The 18,369-nt window shown below is 45.8% G+C and overlaps 1 protein-coding gene across 1 annotated transcript; it reads left to right on the forward strand.

Annotated features, from left to right (window-relative positions):
* The first annotated feature begins 3,087 nt into the window (after nucleotides 1–3,087).
* Nucleotides 3,088–17,063, forward strand: COA7 (cytochrome c oxidase assembly factor 7). Its single transcript, XM_004025806.5, has 3 exons — nucleotides 3,088–3,272; nucleotides 8,648–8,788; nucleotides 13,323–17,063. Exons 1-3 carry the CDS (start codon nucleotides 3,167–3,169, stop codon nucleotides 13,769–13,771), a joined length of 696 nt encoding a protein of 231 aa, XP_004025855.2. The 5' UTR covers nucleotides 3,088–3,166; the 3' UTR covers nucleotides 13,772–17,063.
* The last annotated feature ends 1,306 nt before the right edge of the window (nucleotides 17,064–18,369 follow it).

Below are 18,369 nucleotides of genomic sequence, written 5' to 3' on the forward strand. Positions count from 1 at the left end.
GGGCACAATCAAGACACTGTGATTATAACAAGAATGAGCTAAGACCACATGGACGATGTCAAATTGAAGCAGAGAACTTAAGAAGGCAAGCCAAAAAAAAAAAAAAAAAAAAAAATACAGGGGAAAAGCACTCTAGGGCAGAGGCAACAGTAAGTTCAAACGGATCACGAGGTCAGGAGTTCGAGACCAGCCTGGCTGATATGGTGAAACCCCATCTCTACTAAAAATACAAAAATTAGGCGGGCATTGTGGTGGGCGCCTGTAATCCCAGCTATTCGGGAGGCTGAGGCAGGAGAATTGCTTGAAACCGTAAGGCAGAGGTTGTGGTGAGCCAAAATCGCGCCACTGCACTCTAGCCTGGATGAAAGAGCAAAACAAAAAAAAGTGACCTCTTACTTGGTTCAGCCTCTCATCACCAACTAACTCTCTTGTGCCCTCTACCGCTCAGGTGATCTCATTTCAATGCAGTTCAACTCAGAAAATAAAGGGAAACATTCCCAGATTTTGGTAATCGACATCACCCTGCTCTATTCTATCATCGAGCCCTATTCTATTCTTGGCCCTGTGACCAGCATACAGGACACAGAGGTCACAGTCTGGTGGGGAACACAGACTTTCATGCCATTATTGGCATGACAAGAAACATTCCTGGAACAGGAATGACTTTGAGCCGGGCGCTCTGCCAAGCACATTGCATACATGAACTTGTAGTCCTTCTGACAGCCATTACAAATGGATCTGCATTTACAGGAGAGGATTCAGACTCACAAACATGGTTGGTTTAAGGTTACAATTTAATAAACATGGAACATGGATTCTGAACTAAGATCTGTCCCCACTCCAAAGCCAGTTCTTTCTTTCCTACTACACTATACCAGAATAAACCAAGTGGTGTGGAACACCAAAATGGGAGCATCTAAATCTAATTTGAATGTGTGTAGTTGTTGTGTCTGGGAAGACTTTACATAGGAGAGTATTTCCGATTTGTGTCAAAAAGGGTGGTCCAGGCATCAAGAGCAGAGGTAAACAGGGACACAAACTTGGGATCTATTCAGAGAACAGAAGGTTGGTGGGATGTGGGGGAAGAGAGGCAGAATATAAGGCTAGAATCAGATTGCACAGGGTCTTGAAGGCCATCCTAAAGAAGATGACCTCAAACCAAAGTTCAAGGATTCCCATCCTGGGCCATGTGTACTGAGGAGTCCCCTAAGGTGATCAGGGTATAAGAAACCACAGGTAAATGTGGTATATTGCCTGGAATGTCAATTTTACTCAAAGGCTTGGGGGAGAAAAGGCAATCTTCTGTTATCCTATGAAAGATGTATTATGGGGAATTGAATGTAAAATCCTATGAATTTAAAAAATAAAACTGGGATTTCAGACATTATTGGCTGCCTTCCAATAAAGAAGTGGTTGGAAATAGTCCATTCTTTGCTGCCATTGGGGATAGCTTAATAATGGAGCCATTTGGAAGGCATTGTTATAGGCGATGGGAAGCCATGGATTTAGCTCCATTGAGAATTCAAAAGTAGGGCTGGATGGAATTCAAAGATGAATGGGAAGTCAGCCGGGTGTGGTGGCTCACACCTGTAATCCCAGCACTTTGGGAGGCCGAGGCCAGTGGACCACCTGAGGTCAGGAGTTCAAGACCAGCCTGGCCAATATAGTGAAACCCTGTCTCTACTAAAAATATAAAAAAAATTAGCCGGTGGTGGGCACCTGTAAGCCCAGCTACTCGGGAGGCTGAGGCAAGAGAATCGCTTGAACATGGGAGGCGGAGGTTGCAGTAAGCTGAGACCGCGCTATTGCACTTCAGCCTGGGCAACAAGAACGAAACTCCGTCTCAAAAAAAAAAAAAAAAAAAAAAAAAAGATGAATAGGAAGTGGCTGTCTTAGGAGAACTTTCCATCTAGGCTTTATGGAACTGATGATTCTTAGCAGGAACAGGAGCAGGAAAACAAAGCAAAATGTAGGTAAATTTCCTCTCCTCCTCCCCATCTCCTTGACATGTTCCTTTTCTACCTCATTCATTCTTTTTCGCTCTTGTCGCCCAGGCTGGAATGCAATGGCGCAATTTAGGCTCACTGCAACCTCCACCTCCCAGGTTAAAGCAATTCTTCTGCCTGAGCCTCCCAAAGAGCTAGGATTACAGGTGTGCTCCCTGTAATTTTGTATTTTTAGTAGAGACCCCTGCTAATTTTGTATTGTTAGTAGAGACAGAGTTTCACCAGGTTGGCCAGGCTGGTCTCGAACTCTTGACCTCAGATGATCCACCCACCTCGGCCTCCCAAAATGCTGGGATCACAGGCGTGAACCACCGCGCCCGGCCTCATTCATTCTTTTATTAAAAAAAAAAATTATTATTGCATACCAACTCCCTCACTGTGTGACCTTGGACAAATTACTTAATTTCTCTGTACTTTAGTTTTCTTATCTGTAGAATAGGGATAATAATAATACCTACCCACAGTGTCACTGTGTGTTTACAGTGACATGATACATAATGAGAATTAAATGAGTTAATTCATATAAAGCATTTAGAGCCTGGAACAAAGTTCAGCACTGTTTGAGTACTAGGTGTTATAACAGTGACGTTGCTACACCCTTCACTGCTACTGTGTTCCAGTCAACATCTCCCACAGCCATTCATTGCTTAGGTAATTTATGTTGGTGGCCAAGACAGGTCTGGGAAGAAGAGAGATGAATCAGACTGCTCACTGCACTTTGTCCAGCTACACCTGGCACATATAGAAGCTCCTCTAAATGCTTGCTGAATGGAAAAGCGAATGTCTTCCTATTGAACTCCAAGTTCTTTGAAGGCAGGGACCATATTCCTAGCTGTCATATCCCTAAACAATGCACTGGTGAGGCACACAGTAGGCGCTTAGGGATTATACATAGATAAATGACTGTAGGTGGAAAATCACTAAGGCTACAAAGCGAGCATAGATAAGGTGCTGCAAAGAGACCGCCCCCAGTTTCAGGAAGGCGGTTAGCCCTGGAAGCGTGGCTGCCAGCGCCCTCAACGGCGCGATGGCTGCTGGGAAGCGCAGGCTCGCTTGGCTCGCCCCGGGATCCCGGGAGAGCGCCGCGGCTGGCGTCAGCCTCACGCCCCGCCCCGCCCCCTCCGCCGGCTCACGTGACCGTCTTTGGGCCAGCGCGAACCATGGCCGGCTTGGTGGACTTCCAGGATGAGGAGCAGGTCAAGTCCTTTTTGGAGAACATGGAGGTGGAGTGCAACTACCACTGCTACCACGAGAAGGACCCGGACGGTGAGCGGCTCCAGCGCAGCCCGGCGACCCGTCGGGGAGGGACGTGCCCGGAGAGGTCTTGTCTGCGACCTCTGAGAGGCTGGAGAAGGAATCACGTGGCGGGCGGGGGACGGGGTCTGTGGATCGCGGTGACCGCGTGTGTTGGGAAGGGCGATGTGTCCCGGGAAGACCGAGCCAGGAGGCCGGGGCGGGTAGGAAGAGACGTGCTGGGGCTTTTGGGTTAGGGACTGGGGATCCATCGGTGAACAGATGAAACTCCCTGCCCTCGTGGAGCTTCCAAGCTAGTGCGGGGAGTCGGGCAATAAGCCTCAGGTAATTCATGAAATCGTGTTCGAAAGTAGTAAGTACCGGCCGGGAGCCGTGGCTCACGCCTATAATCCCAGCACTTTGGGAGGCTGAGGCGGGTGGATCACGAGGTCAGGAGATCGAAACCATCCTGGCTAACGCGGTGAAACCCTGTCTCTACTAAAAATACAAAAAATTGGCCGGGCGTGGTGGCAGGCGCCTATATTCCCAGCTACTCGGGAGGCTGAGGCAGGAGAGTGGCGTGAACCCGGGAGGCGGAGCTTGCAGTGAGCAGAGATCGCGCCACTGTACTCCAGCCTGGGCGACAGAGTGAGACTCCGTCTCAAAAAAAATAAATAAAATAAAAAGAAAGTAGTAAGTGCCGTGGAAAAAAGACTGGGTGAAGGGTATCAGGAGGGCAGGAGGGCAGTTTTAAATTGAGTGATCAGGGAAGATCACTGAGAAAGTGGCAATTGAATAAAGCCTTGAAGAAGGTAAGGGAGTGAACCATGCAGTTCTTACCATAGGTAACAGCTGGCGAAGACGCCCTGAATCACAAATGTGTCCCGTGTGTTGTGTGAACATTGAATTGACTTAAGAGTATAGGTGGATGGTGGTGACCAGAGGGGTCCACCCAGAGCAGCTAATACCTTTGGGTGGTTTTCTTCTTCTTGCTTTATTTTTATTTTTTGTATTTTCTTTCTTTTTTGAGATAGTATCTCACTACGTTGTCCAGGCTGGTCGCAACTCCTGGGCTCAAGTGATCCTCCTGCCTTTGATTACAGGCATGAACCACTGCGCACTGCCTACTTTTTAATTTTTTTGTTTTTTTGAGACTGAGTCTCACTCTGTCACCCAGGCTGGAGTACAGTGGCTCGATCTCAGCTCACTGCAACCTCTGCCTCCTGGGTTAAAGCAATTCTCCTGCCTCAGCCTCCCAAGTAGCTGGGATTACAGGCACCCACCACCACGCCCGGCTAATTTTTGTATTTTTGTAGAGACAGGGTTTTACCATGTTGGCCAGGCTGGTCTCGAACTTCTGACCTCAAGCAATCCATCTGCTTTGGCCTCCCAAAGTGCTGGGATTACAGGTGTGAGCCACTGTGCCCAGCCTTTTTTTTTTTTTTCTTTCAAATAAAGGACTGGTGTAGTGGCACAAGCCTGTAATCCCAGCTCTTTGGGAGGCTGAGGTGAGGCGGGAGGATCACTTGAGGCCAGGAGTTCAAGACCAGCCTGGGCAACATGATGAAACCCTGTCGCTACTAAAAAAAAAAAGAAAAGAAAAAAAGTGACACTGGCCCTACCTTCTAATAGCTTGCAGTTTAGTCAGTTTAGTTTGCAGAAATGACATAGCTATTCCTTGAGGCTAATCCGTAACATAGACCATAACACAACCATATACATATCATAACATAGTCATGACACAGAGTTGCTCTGCAGTATGATGGCTTAAAAAGAACCTGGGGTTGGGCCGGGCACAGTGGCTCACGCCTGTAATCCCAGCACTTTGGGAGGCTGAGGTGGGCAGATCACCTGAGGACAGGAGTTCAAGACCAGCCTGACCAATATGATTAAACTGTCTCTACTAAAAATACAAAAATTAGCCGGACGTGGTGGCATGCGCCTGTAATCCCAGCTACTCGGGAGGCTGAGACAGGAGAATGGCTTGAACCTGGGAGGTGGAGGTTGCAGTGAGCTGAGATCGCGCCATCACACTCCAGCCTGGGCAACAAGAGTGAAACAAAGTCTCAAAAAAAAAAAAAAGAAGAACCTGGGGTTGTTCTTTGAGAGCTGGTCCATGTCCTAAGTATAGAAAGAACTTAGAGGAATTGGGGTCACTAAGGAACAGGGTGGTTAGGGAAGACTTTGAGGGGAGGTCTGGAGGGCTGGGCAAGTGTTGATTAAATGGAGGAGAGGGTGGGAGAACAAAGTGCTATCTTTTGGAAGGTTGAAGTCAGGATGTAGTACGTTTGAAGCGGGAATCTGGCCCACAGTATGTCAGGGCTTGAATGCCAGGGTAAGGAATATAGACTTTGCTCTGTAGGCAATGGAGAGCAAAACATGTCTGAGAAGCAAGTTCTTAGAATTGGGAAGGGTGGATATATCAAAAGGACTGGCTGCAGCACTTTACGAGACCTGAGAAGAGGCTATAGTTACCGTAGCGACTGGTGTAGTAGTTCCTTGCATGTCACACTTTCTTACCTGGATAACTGAAGTCGCCTTCTAACCTGTCCCTCTCTTTGCACTTTACTCCCTTAAAATCCATTTCTACTCGCAGATAAACTGATATTTTAATTTCAATTTTGTTATGTTAAATATTAGATTTTAAAATAACCTATTTGTTATCAATGCCCAATTATATACCCTCACATACTTAAATTCCTCCATACTCAGGCATATATGAACATATATACCAGAGTAACATTTTTGTTGGGGGGTGGGGTTGTTTGTTTGGTTTTGGTGGCTTTTTGGTTGTTTGTTTTCTGAGACAGGGTATTACTCTGTTGCCCAGGCTGGAGTGCAGTGGTGCAATCTCAGCTCACTGCAACCTTTGCCTCCCAGGTTCAAGTACTTCTCCTGCCCCAGCCTCCCAGGTAGCTGGGATTACAGGCGTGTGCCACCACACCTGGCTTTTTTTTTTTTTTTTTTTTCCTGAGACTGAGTCTTGCTCTGTTGCCCAGGCTTGAGTACAGTGGCACGATATCAGCTCACTGCAACCTCTGCCTCCCGGGTTCAAGTGATTCTCCAGCCTCAGCCTCCCAAGTAGCTGGAATTACAAGCGTGCGCCACCAAGCCTGGCTAATTTTTGTATTTTTAGTAGAGACGGGATTTCACCATGTTAGCCAGGCTGGTCTCGAACTCCTGACCTCGAGTGATCTACCCGCCTTGGCCTCCCAAAGTGCTGGGATTCCAGGCATGAGCCACCACACCTGGCCTGAATCATATTACTTATTTTCTTAAAACCCTCCAGTGGTTTACTGTTTCAGTTGGAAAAAATCATAACTCCATCCTGTTTCACAAGGCCTGTGGTCTGGTCCCTACCTTCCTTCTTCATTTCCTGACCCTCCTCCTTGGTTCAGCTATGTTGTACCTTATTCATGCCAAACTTATTCTCTCTTTCAGGTCTTTGTATTTACTGTTCCTTGTGCCAGGACTTTGTGCCCCTGCCCATTTTATTGTCTTTTAATTTCATTTTTTATTTTTTATTTTTAAATTTTTTCCAAATCCCTGCCCCACTCCCATTTCATTGTCTTTAAATAGCTAGTGCTTTCTTGTTATTGAGGTCACAGTCCTTGGTGAGCCCCTCCCCAGTGGCTCAGTCTTTGTTAGCCATTCACCCAAAGTTGACAGCAAACAGTTGTCCTGTTTTATTTCAGTCATAGCATTTATTTATTTATTTGTATAAATTTAAGGGGTACAAGTGCAGTTTTCTTACATGGATATATTGCCTGATTGTGAAGTCTGGGCTTTTTTTTTTTTTTTTTTTTTTTTTTTTGAGATGGAGTTTTGCTCTTGTTGCCCAGGCTGGAGCGCAATGGCGCCATCTCGGCTCACCGCAGTCTCCGCCTCCCGAGTTGAAGTGATTCTCTGCCTCAGCCTCCCGAGTAGCTGGGATTATAGGCGTGCGCCACCGTGCCCGGCTAATATTTTTGTATTTTTAGTAGAGACGAGGTTTCTCAATGTTGGTCAGGCTGGTCTAGAACTCCCGACCTCAGGTGATCTGCCTGCCTCGGCCTCCCAAATTGCTGGGGAAGTCTGGGCTTTTAATGTAACCAACCATCACCCAAATAATGCACTTGTACCCGTTAGGTAATTTTTTATCCCTCACCATCCTCCCACCCTTCCCAATCTCCAGTGTCTATTATTCCACACTCCCTATGTCCATGTGTACACAGTATTTAGCTCCCACTTATAAGTGAGGACATGCAGTATTTCACTTCCTGTTTCTGAGTTGTTATAATCATAACATTTATTACTGTTTGAATAAATTTTGTTCATTTATTTACTTATTGTATTTCCTCCCCATGAATGTAAATTTTAGGAGGGCAAATGAGTATATTCTCAGCATCTAGAACCATGTCTGGTACATAGATGCATAGAGATGCTCAAATATTTGTTGAACGAAAATGAATGAGAGATATATGTTGTCACTGGGGGTGAAGAAGAGGGGAGAGAGATTAAGGAAAGAGGTTTACTGGGACTGGGAGACTGCCAAGGAAGTGGAGCCTATTTCCATAGAAGCTGCCGCCTCTACTCTTTCTCTTTGGCTTTCATGTTCCTACCCTGGCTGAGGAGTAAGCTATAGTCATTACAGCACCCTTTTCTTTTTCTTTCTTTTTTTTTTTTTTTTTAAGACAGAGTCTCGTTCTGTCACCCAGGCTGGAGTGCAGTGGCGTGATCTCGGCTCGCTGCAACCTCCGCCCCCTGGGTTCAAGCGATTCTCCTGCCTTAGCCTCCCAGGTAGCTGGGATTACAGGTGTGCGCCACCACACCTGGCTAATTTTTTTATATTTTTCCACTCCTGGCTAATTTTTTTGCATTTTTAGTAGAGACAGGGTTTTACCCTGTCCAGGCTGGTCTCGAACTCCAGACCTCAAGTGATCCTCCTGCCTCAGCCTCCCCAAGTGCTGGGATTACAGGCATGAGCTACCGAGCCTGGCCCAGCACCCTTTTCTTGCTGCTACAAAGACTAGCCTATGAGCCTTTTAGGTTTTCACTGTTTTTACCATTTAACTTCATGAGAGATTCCAAAACTAGCAAAGTTTCAATCATGGAAGTCAGTGGATACTTGGGCATGGCTGACAGGGAGCAGAAGGGCTGGTGAGTGGTGGAGCCAATGCAGGGGCTGAGGTCTCCCCAAGCCATACGTTGCTCAGTCCATGGCTGTGGGGAGACAATGCCATTTGTAGGAATGGCTAAACACCACCTACATTCTTTGTGGTAAGGTCAACTTGCCACACATCAGGAGGACAGGGGCTGTCTTAAAAGACATAGCCTGGCCTGCCACACCTGGGCACCCCCTACCCCCAAGTCCCCACTGCGAGCAGCAGCCCCAGACATGAAGAACAGCCCTTGCCCTCTTCTCGCAGGTTGCTATCGGCTGGTGGACTATTTGGAAGGGATCCGGAAGAATTTTGATGAGGCTGCCAAGGTGTTGAAGTTTAACTGTGAAGAGAACCAGCACAGTGATAGCTGCTACAAACTGGGGGCCTACTATGTGACTGGAAAAGGTAAGGAGGGCCTGCCTTTTGGGTCCTTGTCATTGATAGCAGTGCTGGCCTCACACCTGAGCCCCATGATAAGCTCTTGCAGAAGGGTCTCACAGGCATTGGGAAAGTGCATTGCAGGAAGATGGAGAGGTAGGAGTTCAGCAGAGTGATGGGGGGAAGAACACAGCCTTTCAAGTTAGGTAAACCTTAGGGAATGCTATTTGCAAGTAGTGGGACCTTGAGCCAATCACTTCGACTCTGTGCCTCAGTTACATCACCTGTAAATTGGAGGGAAATAGTACTTGCTTTGTAGGGTCATGAGGATTAAATAGGACAGTATAGGAAAAGGCATCAGCATGTGCTTGGCACAGAGTAAGGGGTCAGTAATTATTGTCTTCCTTCTGTCTTTTCTCCTTGTACTCTAATTGTAGTTATCACTGGCATAGTGTTTACATTATCTATGGCTAAATAACAAATCACCTCAATAGTTTCTGTGGGTCAAGAATTTGGGAGTGGTTTAGTGGGAGTACCTCAGGGTATCTCATGAGGTTATAGTCAAGACATTGGCCAGGGAGCCAGGGCTGTAGACATTGGAAGGCTTGACTGAAGTTGGAGTTTCCAATTCTAAGATGACTCACTCTGACGGCTGGTAGCAGAGGCCTCTAGTTCCTTACCAGCTGTTATTGGGAGAGCTCAGATCGTCATGACATGGTTCTCTCCATGGGCTGCTTGAGTGTCCTCATGACATGGCGTCTGGGTTCCCCCAGAGTGAGTAATTTAAAGGAGACAACAAGATAGAATCCACAGTGTCTTCTATGACCTATCTTTGGAAGTCACACACTTTTCATTTCTATCACATATTTATTAGATGTAGCCTACACTAAGGGGAAGGACTTAAATTCCACTTCTTGAAGAGGAAGGAATATTAAAGAACTTATGGACATATTTAAAACCACCACAGGCCAGGCGCAGTGGCTCACGCCTGTAATCCCAGCACTTTGGGAGGCCAAGGCGGGTGGATCATGAGGTCAGGAGTTCAAGACCAGCCTGACCAACATGGTGAAACCCCGTCTCTACTAAAAATACAAAAAAAAATTAGCTGGGCGTGGTGGCACACACCTGTAATCCCAGCTACTCAGGAGGCTGAGGCAGGAGAATCACTTGAACCCTGGAGGCAGAGGTTGCAGTGAGCTGAGATCGCGCCACTGCACTCCAGCCTGGGCAACAGAGCAAGACTCTGTCTCACACACAAAAACACACACACACACACAAATAACTAATAGGACCTTTGACAGGCAGCTTTTTTTTTTTTTTGACAGGATCTTGTTCTGTTTCTCAGACTGGAGTGCAGTGATAAAATCATAACTCACTGCAGCCTTGAGCTCCTGGGCTCAAGCAATCCTCCTGCCTCAGCCTCGCCAGTGGCTGGAACTATAGGCACGTGCCCCCATGCTTAGCTAATTTTTTATTTTTTATAGAGACAGGATCTCACTATGTTGCCAGGCTGGTCTCAAACTCCTGGCCTCAAGCAATCCTTGTACCTTGGCCTCTCAAAGTGCTAGGGTAAGGTGTGAGCCACTGCACCTGGCCAAGGATGTCTTTTTTTTTTTGAGACAGGGTCCCGAGACAGGGTCCCACTCTGTCGCCCAGGCTGGTGTGCAGTGGCATGATCTCGGCTCACCACAAGCCCCTGGCTCAAGTGATTCTCCTGCCTCAACCTTCCGAGTAGCTGGGATTACAGGGGCGTGTGCCACTACCACCCAGCTAATTTTTGTATTTTTAGTAGAGATGGGGTTTCGCCATGTTAGCCAGGCTGGTCTTGAACTAACCTCAAACGATCCACCCGCCTCGGCCTCCCAAAATGCTGGGATTACAGGTGTGAGCCACCGTGCCCGGCCCCACTGTAATTTTTTAAACTAAATTTTAGGCCAGGTGCAGTGGCTCACTTGAGCCCGGGAGGTGGAGCCTGCAGTGAGCCGAGATTGCTTCACTGCACTCCAGCCTCGGCCACAGAGCAAGACTCTGTCTCTAAATAAATAAATAAATAAATATAAATAAATGCAAATAAAAATGATTCTAACCTTTTAATATTTTTTTCTAAACTCTTGATAGCCCTAGTGGCTTATTTAGGAAATGTCACTATGGGCTAGAAATATTAATTTGTAGGTCAGCAGTTTACTTAGTTTCACTTCAGTTTGATTTTCTTCTGATAAATTCAAGTAAAATCAAAGTTAAATTTTTTACTTACAAATAGTATCTGTGATCCAATTTTTCCAAACGCTTCTATCTAGTATCCATTCAACTAGCCAGCATTTAATCTGAACACATGCTACAAAGATGACTGGAATGGTGTCCACTTAATGATAATGATGGTTATTTCTAGGTGGATTTGGAATGGTTACTTAAAAGAATAATGTTAAAATGTTTATATTTTTTGAGATTGAGTAATGGTACATGGAGATTTGAAGTTTTGCACACACACAAACAACTAAAAAAAGTGAGCCCTGCCACCACTTCTACTTAAAATTATTTGTTAGTGATTTCCCATTGTTTTTAAGATTAAATTCAGGGGTCCTTAATGTGACCCTGCATGATCTGTTCCCCGCTTGCCTGCCTTGCACTATACTTTTCCTCCATGCTCTTTTCACACTTAAAATCATCTTTTTTTTTTTCTTTTTTTTTTTTTTTTGAGACAGAGTTATGCTCTGTCATCTAGGCTGGAGTGCAATGGCACGATCTCCGCTCACTGCAAGCTCCACTTCTGGGGTTCATGCTATTCTGCCTCAGCTTCCCGAGTAGCTGGCATTACAGGCCCCTGCCACCATACCCAGCTCATTTTTTTGTATTGTTAATAGAGACGGGGTTTCACCATGTTGGCCAGGCTGGTCTCGAACTCCTGACCTCGTGATCCACCCGCCTCGGCCTCCCAAAGTCCTGGGATTACAGGCGTAAGCCACCGCGCCCAGCCTAATTTTTGTATTTTTGTAGAGATGGGGTTTTACCATGTTGGCCAGGCTGGTCTTGAGCCTCCTGATCTCAGGTGATCCGCCCACCTCGGCCTCCCAAAGTGCTGGGATTACAGGCGTGAGTCAGCGCGCCTGGCCTCCTGTGTATTTTAAATCAATTACTTAGAACAGGGGTGTTCAATCTTTTTGCTTCCCTGGGCCACATTGGAAGAAGAATTGTCTTGGGCCATATATAAAATACAGTAACGATAGCTGATGAGCTTAAAAAAAAAATCACAAAAAAAATCTCATAGGCCAGGTGAGGTGGCTCATGCCTGTAATCCCAGCATTTTGGGAGGCTGAGGCAGGCGGATCACGAGGTCAGGAGTTCAAGACTAGCCTGACCAACATGGTGAAACCCCGTCTCTACTGAAAACACAAAAATTAGCCCGGCGTGGTGGCATGCACCTGTAATCCCAGCATTTTAGGAGGCTGAGGCAGGAGAATCGCTTGAACCCTGGAGGCGGAGGTTGCAGTGAGCCAAGATCACGCCACTGCACTCCAGCCTGGGCGACAGAGCAAGACTCCATCTCAAAAATAAAAAAAAAAATAAATAAATAATAATGATTTCATAATGTTTTAAGAAAGTTTATGAATTTGTGTTAAGCCGTTTTCAAAGCCATCCCAGGCCCATGGGTTGGACAATCTTGACTTAGACTATCTAATACAATGTAAATACTGAGTAAATAATTGTTCTATTTTATATATTTTGTATTTTTTAATTGTGTTGTTATTTTTTCCCTAATATTTTTGATGTGTGGTTGGTTGAACCCATGGATATGGAGGGCCCACTGTATGTTTAAATTAATAAACAATTAAGTGCTTGTCATATGCCATGTTCTCACTGTAACGCCATGAGGTAGATATTATTATCATTCCCAATTTTCACCTCCTTTACCTGTTTGAGTTTCCTCATAAGGTATCATTTGAATAAAAGATTCTACGGCTGAGAAAGCTAGGAGGTCTGTGCACTATGCCAGGCTACCTTTCATGCTGCCTGAGCTCATAGTATGGACATTTTTTTTTTCTTTTTGAGGTAAAGTCTTGCTCTGTCGCCCAGGTTGATCTCGAATTCCTGGCCTCAAGCAATCATCCTGCACAAAGTGCTAGGATTACAGGTGTGAGCCACTGTGCTCAGCCTTAAACTTTATTCAGGAATTGTTGTTGGCCAGGTGTGGTGGCTCACGCCTGTAATTCCAGCACTTTGGAAGGCCAAGGTGGGAGGATCGCTTGAGTCCCAGAGTTTAAGACTAGCCTAGGCAACATAGTGAGATCCTGTCTCTACAAAAAAATTTAAAAATTAGCCAGGCATAGTGGTTGGTGTGTGCTTGTAGTCCCAGCTACTTGGGGAGGCTGAGATGGGAAGATTGCTTTAGCCAGAGGTTGAGGCTGCAGTGAGCCGTGATCATGCCAGTGCACTCCAGCCTGGGTAACAGAGCAAGACACTTTCTCCAAAAAAAAAAAAAAAAAATTATTCGCTGACTTTGGCCTGAGACATTTAGGTTGTGCCCTGGCTTGGGTTTATTTTTTCCTACTTTCCTTCCTCTCAGGTGGTCTGACCCAGGACCTGAAAGCTGCCGCCAGGTGCTTTTTGATGGCGTGTGAGAAGCCTGGGAAGAAGTCAATAGCAGCATGTCACAACGTTGGCCTCCTGGCACATGATGGACAGGTTAATGAGGATGGCCAGCCTGACCTGGGAAAGGCCAGGGACTACTACACAAGGGCCTGTGATGGTGGCTATACTTCCAGTTGCTTCAACCTCAGTGCCATGTTCCTGCAGGGTGCCCCAGGCTTTCCCAAGGACATGGACCTGGCATGTAAATACTCCATGAAAGCCTGTGACCTGGGTCATATCTGGGCCTGTGCCAATGCCAGTCGCATGTACAAGCTGGGAGATGGTGTTGATAAGGATGAGGCCAAGGCCGAGGTGCTAAAAAATCGAGCCCAGCAGCTACACAAAGAACAGCAGAAAGGTGTGCAACCCTTAACATTTGGGTAATGTTGTCCACCCTCCCTCCCAGGCAACAAACTGCTTGAGGCTGGCAGCTCCTGTTTCTGAAGACTGATGCAGCCCTTGAAGGTCAACCTGCTGGAGCAAAAAAACTTGGGACTTGAATTTGTAGCTCCATTTACATGGATCCATTGCCCCAGCTACTGCAGTATAGCCTACGATGTTTATTTCAGTCAATATTCCTTTACCTGGGTGTTCTGTACAATGTTTATTACAGTCAATATTCCTTCATCTGGATGTTCTGTGAAGATAGCCATGTTTATGGGGGTCTTAGTTTTCAAACTCTGGCAACTCTGTGAAAAATAGGAGCAAACTAGACAGCCCTGGAGATTGGTGGTAGGGAAGGGAGGATAGCAGGAAGTTTGAAAAATTAGCAGCCCCGGGGCCTAAAGGAATCAGCTATCATCATTTTCATCATTATTATTTTGGTTAGGATGGCTTGAAAATCAGAACGTATCTCGGTTTACGTAATTGAGGTCTTAAAGAACTAAGAACAGTTAAATAGTCACAGCTACCACCCTCTGACTTACATAATCATTGGTGTGGGCTTCATTTTGCCTTTAGAGTCATATCTTTCAGTAAATTCACAGAGATCAAGAGGGACGTGCAACATACAGCTTAAAGGCTGTTATGCTTCAGGGTTGCTGAAGAAGATGAAACATCAGCCTGCCATCGTCTAGAAAAGACATTGGCAGTTAAAAATTAGCACCTCCAGTGTAGTCGCCTGGCACTGCCCATCATGCTGAGGGAGCAGATTCTTCCCAAGGCAGCTTCAGCTAGGAGTTTGTAAACAAGGACTTTGTGACACATTTGTCCCCTGGAACTGAGCCTTAACTGTCCCTGTGAATGAACAATTTTGAGTGACCTACGGTTTGTGTTAGTGTTCTTTCCAGATTCCAGGTACTGTAGAGAGTATGTTCTTTGTGGTGGTTGTGCCTTTTAAGAACATTTGTGGCTGGGCACGGTGGCTCACGCCTGTAACCCCAGCACTTTGGGTGGCCAAGGCGGGCGGATCACGAGATCAGGAGATCGAGACCATCCTGGCTAACACAGGGAAACCCCGTCTCTACTAAAAAATACAAAAAATTAGCCGGGCGTGGTGGCAGGCGCCTGTAGTCCCAGCTACTGGGGAGGCTGAGGCAGGAGAATTGCTTGAACCTGGGAGGCGGAGCTTGCAGTGAGCTGAGATCGCGCCACTGCACTCCAGCTCCAGCCTGGGCGACAGAGTGAGACTCCGTCTCAAAAAAAAAAAAAAAAATTTGCTTTTTCTGTTGTCTCCCCAGCTTGTCACCAGGGGGCGAGCTTGCCCTTTCCCTGCTGGTAACAATACCATTCTGTGTCACCATCTACTGTTTTAGGCTTCCGTTTTGCAGCCGTCCTGAAAGGAAGGCTTGCTGTGTAAATGAAGGCTTGTGAGCACAGCAGCCAGCCTCTCAAGTTGATAGAGGACAGGGACTTCCCCAAGTGCACAGAGGAGATTTCAAAAGACATCAAATTCACTTTTTTAAAATGTAAAGTAGCTTTTGGTGTGCTTAAACTAGGTCAGGCCAGGCGTGGTGGCTCATGCCTGTAATCCTAGCGTTTTGGGAGGCCAAGGCAGGTGGATCACTTGAGGTCAGGAGTTCGAGATCAGCCTGGCCAACATGACGAAACCCCTTTCTCTACTAAAAATATAAAAATTAGCTGGGCGTGGTGATGCATGCCTGTAATCCCAGCTACTGAGGAGGCTGAGGCAGGAGAATCGCTTGAACCTGGGAGGCAGAGGTTGCAGTAAACTGAGACTGTGCCACTGCACTCCAGCCTGGGCAACACAGCAAGACTCTGTCTCAAAAACAAAAACAAAACTAGGCCAGGTGCAGTGGCTCACGCTTGCAATCCCAGCACTTTGGGAGGCCAAGGCAGGTGGATCACGAGGTCAGGATTTCGAGAACAGCCTGGCCAACATAGTGAAACCTCGTATCTACTAAAAATACAAAAATTATCTGGGTGTGGTGGTGGGCACCTGTTGTCCCAGCTACTCGGGAGGCTGAGGCAGGAGAATCGCTTGAACCCAGGAGGCGGAGGTTGCAGTGAGCCAAGACCACGCCATTGCACTCCAGCCAGGTAACAGAGTGAGACTCTGTCTCAAAAACACACACACACACACACACACACACAAAACTGTAGGTCAAAAAACATGAAAATATGTTCAACATCACTAATTAGGGAAATGTAAATCAAAAACCACAATGAACTCTTAAAATTCAACAGTAAGAAAACAACCTGATTAAAAACAGGCCAAAACCCTTAACATATCTCAGCAAAGAAGATAGACAGGTGGCAAATAAGCATATGAAAAGATGTTCCATATAACATGTCATCAGGAAAATGCAAGTTAGAACAACAGACCACTATACAACTATTAGAATGGCCAAAATCCAAAGCACTGACAGCATGAAATGCTGGGAAAGTTGGAGCAACCAGAACTCTTATTCCTTGCTGGTGGGAAGGCAAGATGGCACAGCCACTTTGGAAGACAGTTAAGCAATTTCTTATAAAAACTAGGCAAGCTCTTACCATGTGATCCAGCAATCTTGCTCTTTAGTATTTACCTGAAGGAACTGAAAACATGTCCACACAAAAACCAGCACATGGATGTTTATAGCAGCTTTATTTATAATTGCCAAAACTCAACCCAAAATGTCTTTCAGTAGGTAAATGGGTAAATAAATTGTGGTGCATGTAGACATTATTCAGTGCTTAAATCAAGCTATGACAAATTATGAGTTATCAAGCTATAAAAAGTCACAGAGGAACTTAAATGAATGCTACTAAATGAAGCCAGTCTGAAAAGGCTTCATATTAAATGATGCCAACTATACGACACTGGGATGTATTCTGGAAAAGGCAAAACTATGGAGACAGTAAAAAGCAGTGGGTGGGGGAGGGGAGGGAGGAATAATTGGAGCACAGAAGATTTTTAGGGCAGCGAAACTACTCTGTATGATACTATAATGATAACTACCTGTCATTGTACATATGTCCAACCCCCTAAAATGTACAACACCAAGAGTGAACCCTAATGTAAACTGTGGACTTTGAGTGATAATGATGTGTCAGTGTAGGTTCATCAATTACTGCAAATGTACCTCTTTGGTGGGAGATGTTGAAAATGGTGGAGACTATGTATGTGTAGGGACAACAACTATAGGGAAATCTCTGTACCCTCTCAATTTTGCTGTAAACCTAAAATTGCTCTAAAATATAAAGTCTATTAAAACCACAATGATACTGCCTCATATCCCATTAGGATGGCTACTATTAAACACCAAAACAAAGTAAGTGTTGTCAAGGACACAGAGAAATTAGAACCCTGTGAACTGGTGCAGCTCCCCCAAAATGAAAAACAGAATTGCCGTTTGATCCAGCCATTCCACTTCTGGGTACATATCTGCGTTAGGCCATTCTTGCATTGCTATAAAGAAATACCTGAGACTGGGTAATTTATAAAGAAAAGTTTAATTGGCTCTCGGTTCTGCTGGCTGTACAGGAAGCATGGTGCTGTGCATCCTATTGGCTTCTGGTGAGGCCTCAGAAGCTTACAGTCATGGTGGAAGGCACAGGGGGAGTCAGTGTATCACATGGTGAGAAGGCAAGAGCAGGAGCAAGAGAGTGAGCAAGGGGAGATACCACACACAACTCTCCTGAGGACAGCACCAAGGGGAGGGTCCTAAACCATTCATGAGAAATCCTCCCCATGATCCAATCACCTCCCACCAAGCTCCACCTCCAACATTGGGGATTACATTTCAATGTGAGATTTGGGGGGACAAGTATCCAAACTATTAATATCCAAAAGAATTGAAAGCAGGGTCTCCAAGAGGTATCTATACCCATATTCTTAGCAGCACTATTCATAGTAACCAAAGGGTAGAAGGAACCCAAATGCCCATCAGCAGATGAATGAATACACAAAAGGCGGGATGTACATGCAATGGAATATTATTCAGCCTTGAAAAGGAAGGAAATTCTGACACATGCCACAAAACATGGCTGAATCTTGAGGACATCATGCTAAGAGAGTCACAAAAAGACATGCTGTATAAGCCAGTCACAAAAAGACATGCTGTATATGAGGCATCTAAACTTGGGTATGAGTTGTATATAAACTCAGAAACAGAAAGTAAAATGGTGGCTGCCAGGGGCTGGGGTGAGGAGGAAATGAGTTTTTTGTTTTTGTTTTTGTTTTGAGATAGGCTCTTGCTCTGTCGCCTAGGCTGGAGTGCAGTGGCACTATCATAGCTCACTGCAGCCTCTAACTCCTGGGCTCAGGTCATCCTTCCGCCTCAGCTTCCCAAGTAGCTGGGACTACAGGTACACACCACCACGCCCAGCTAGTTTTTGTATTTTTTGTAGAGACGAGGTTTTGCCATATTGCCCAGGCTGGTCTTAAACTCCTGAGCTCAAGTGATCCTTCCGCCTCGGCCTCCAAAGTTCTGGGATTATAGGTGTGAGCCACCGTGCCTGGCCAAAATGGGTTGTTTAATAGGTAAAGAGTTTCAAATTTGTAAGATGAAAAAATAATGGAGATTGTTACACAGCAAATG

The sequence above is a fragment of the Gorilla gorilla genome, chromosome 1 (assembly GCF_029281585.2).
Source record: "Gorilla gorilla gorilla isolate KB3781 chromosome 1, NHGRI_mGorGor1-v2.1_pri, whole genome shotgun sequence".
Classification (NCBI taxonomy): Eukaryota; Metazoa; Chordata; class Mammalia; order Primates; family Hominidae; genus Gorilla; species Gorilla gorilla.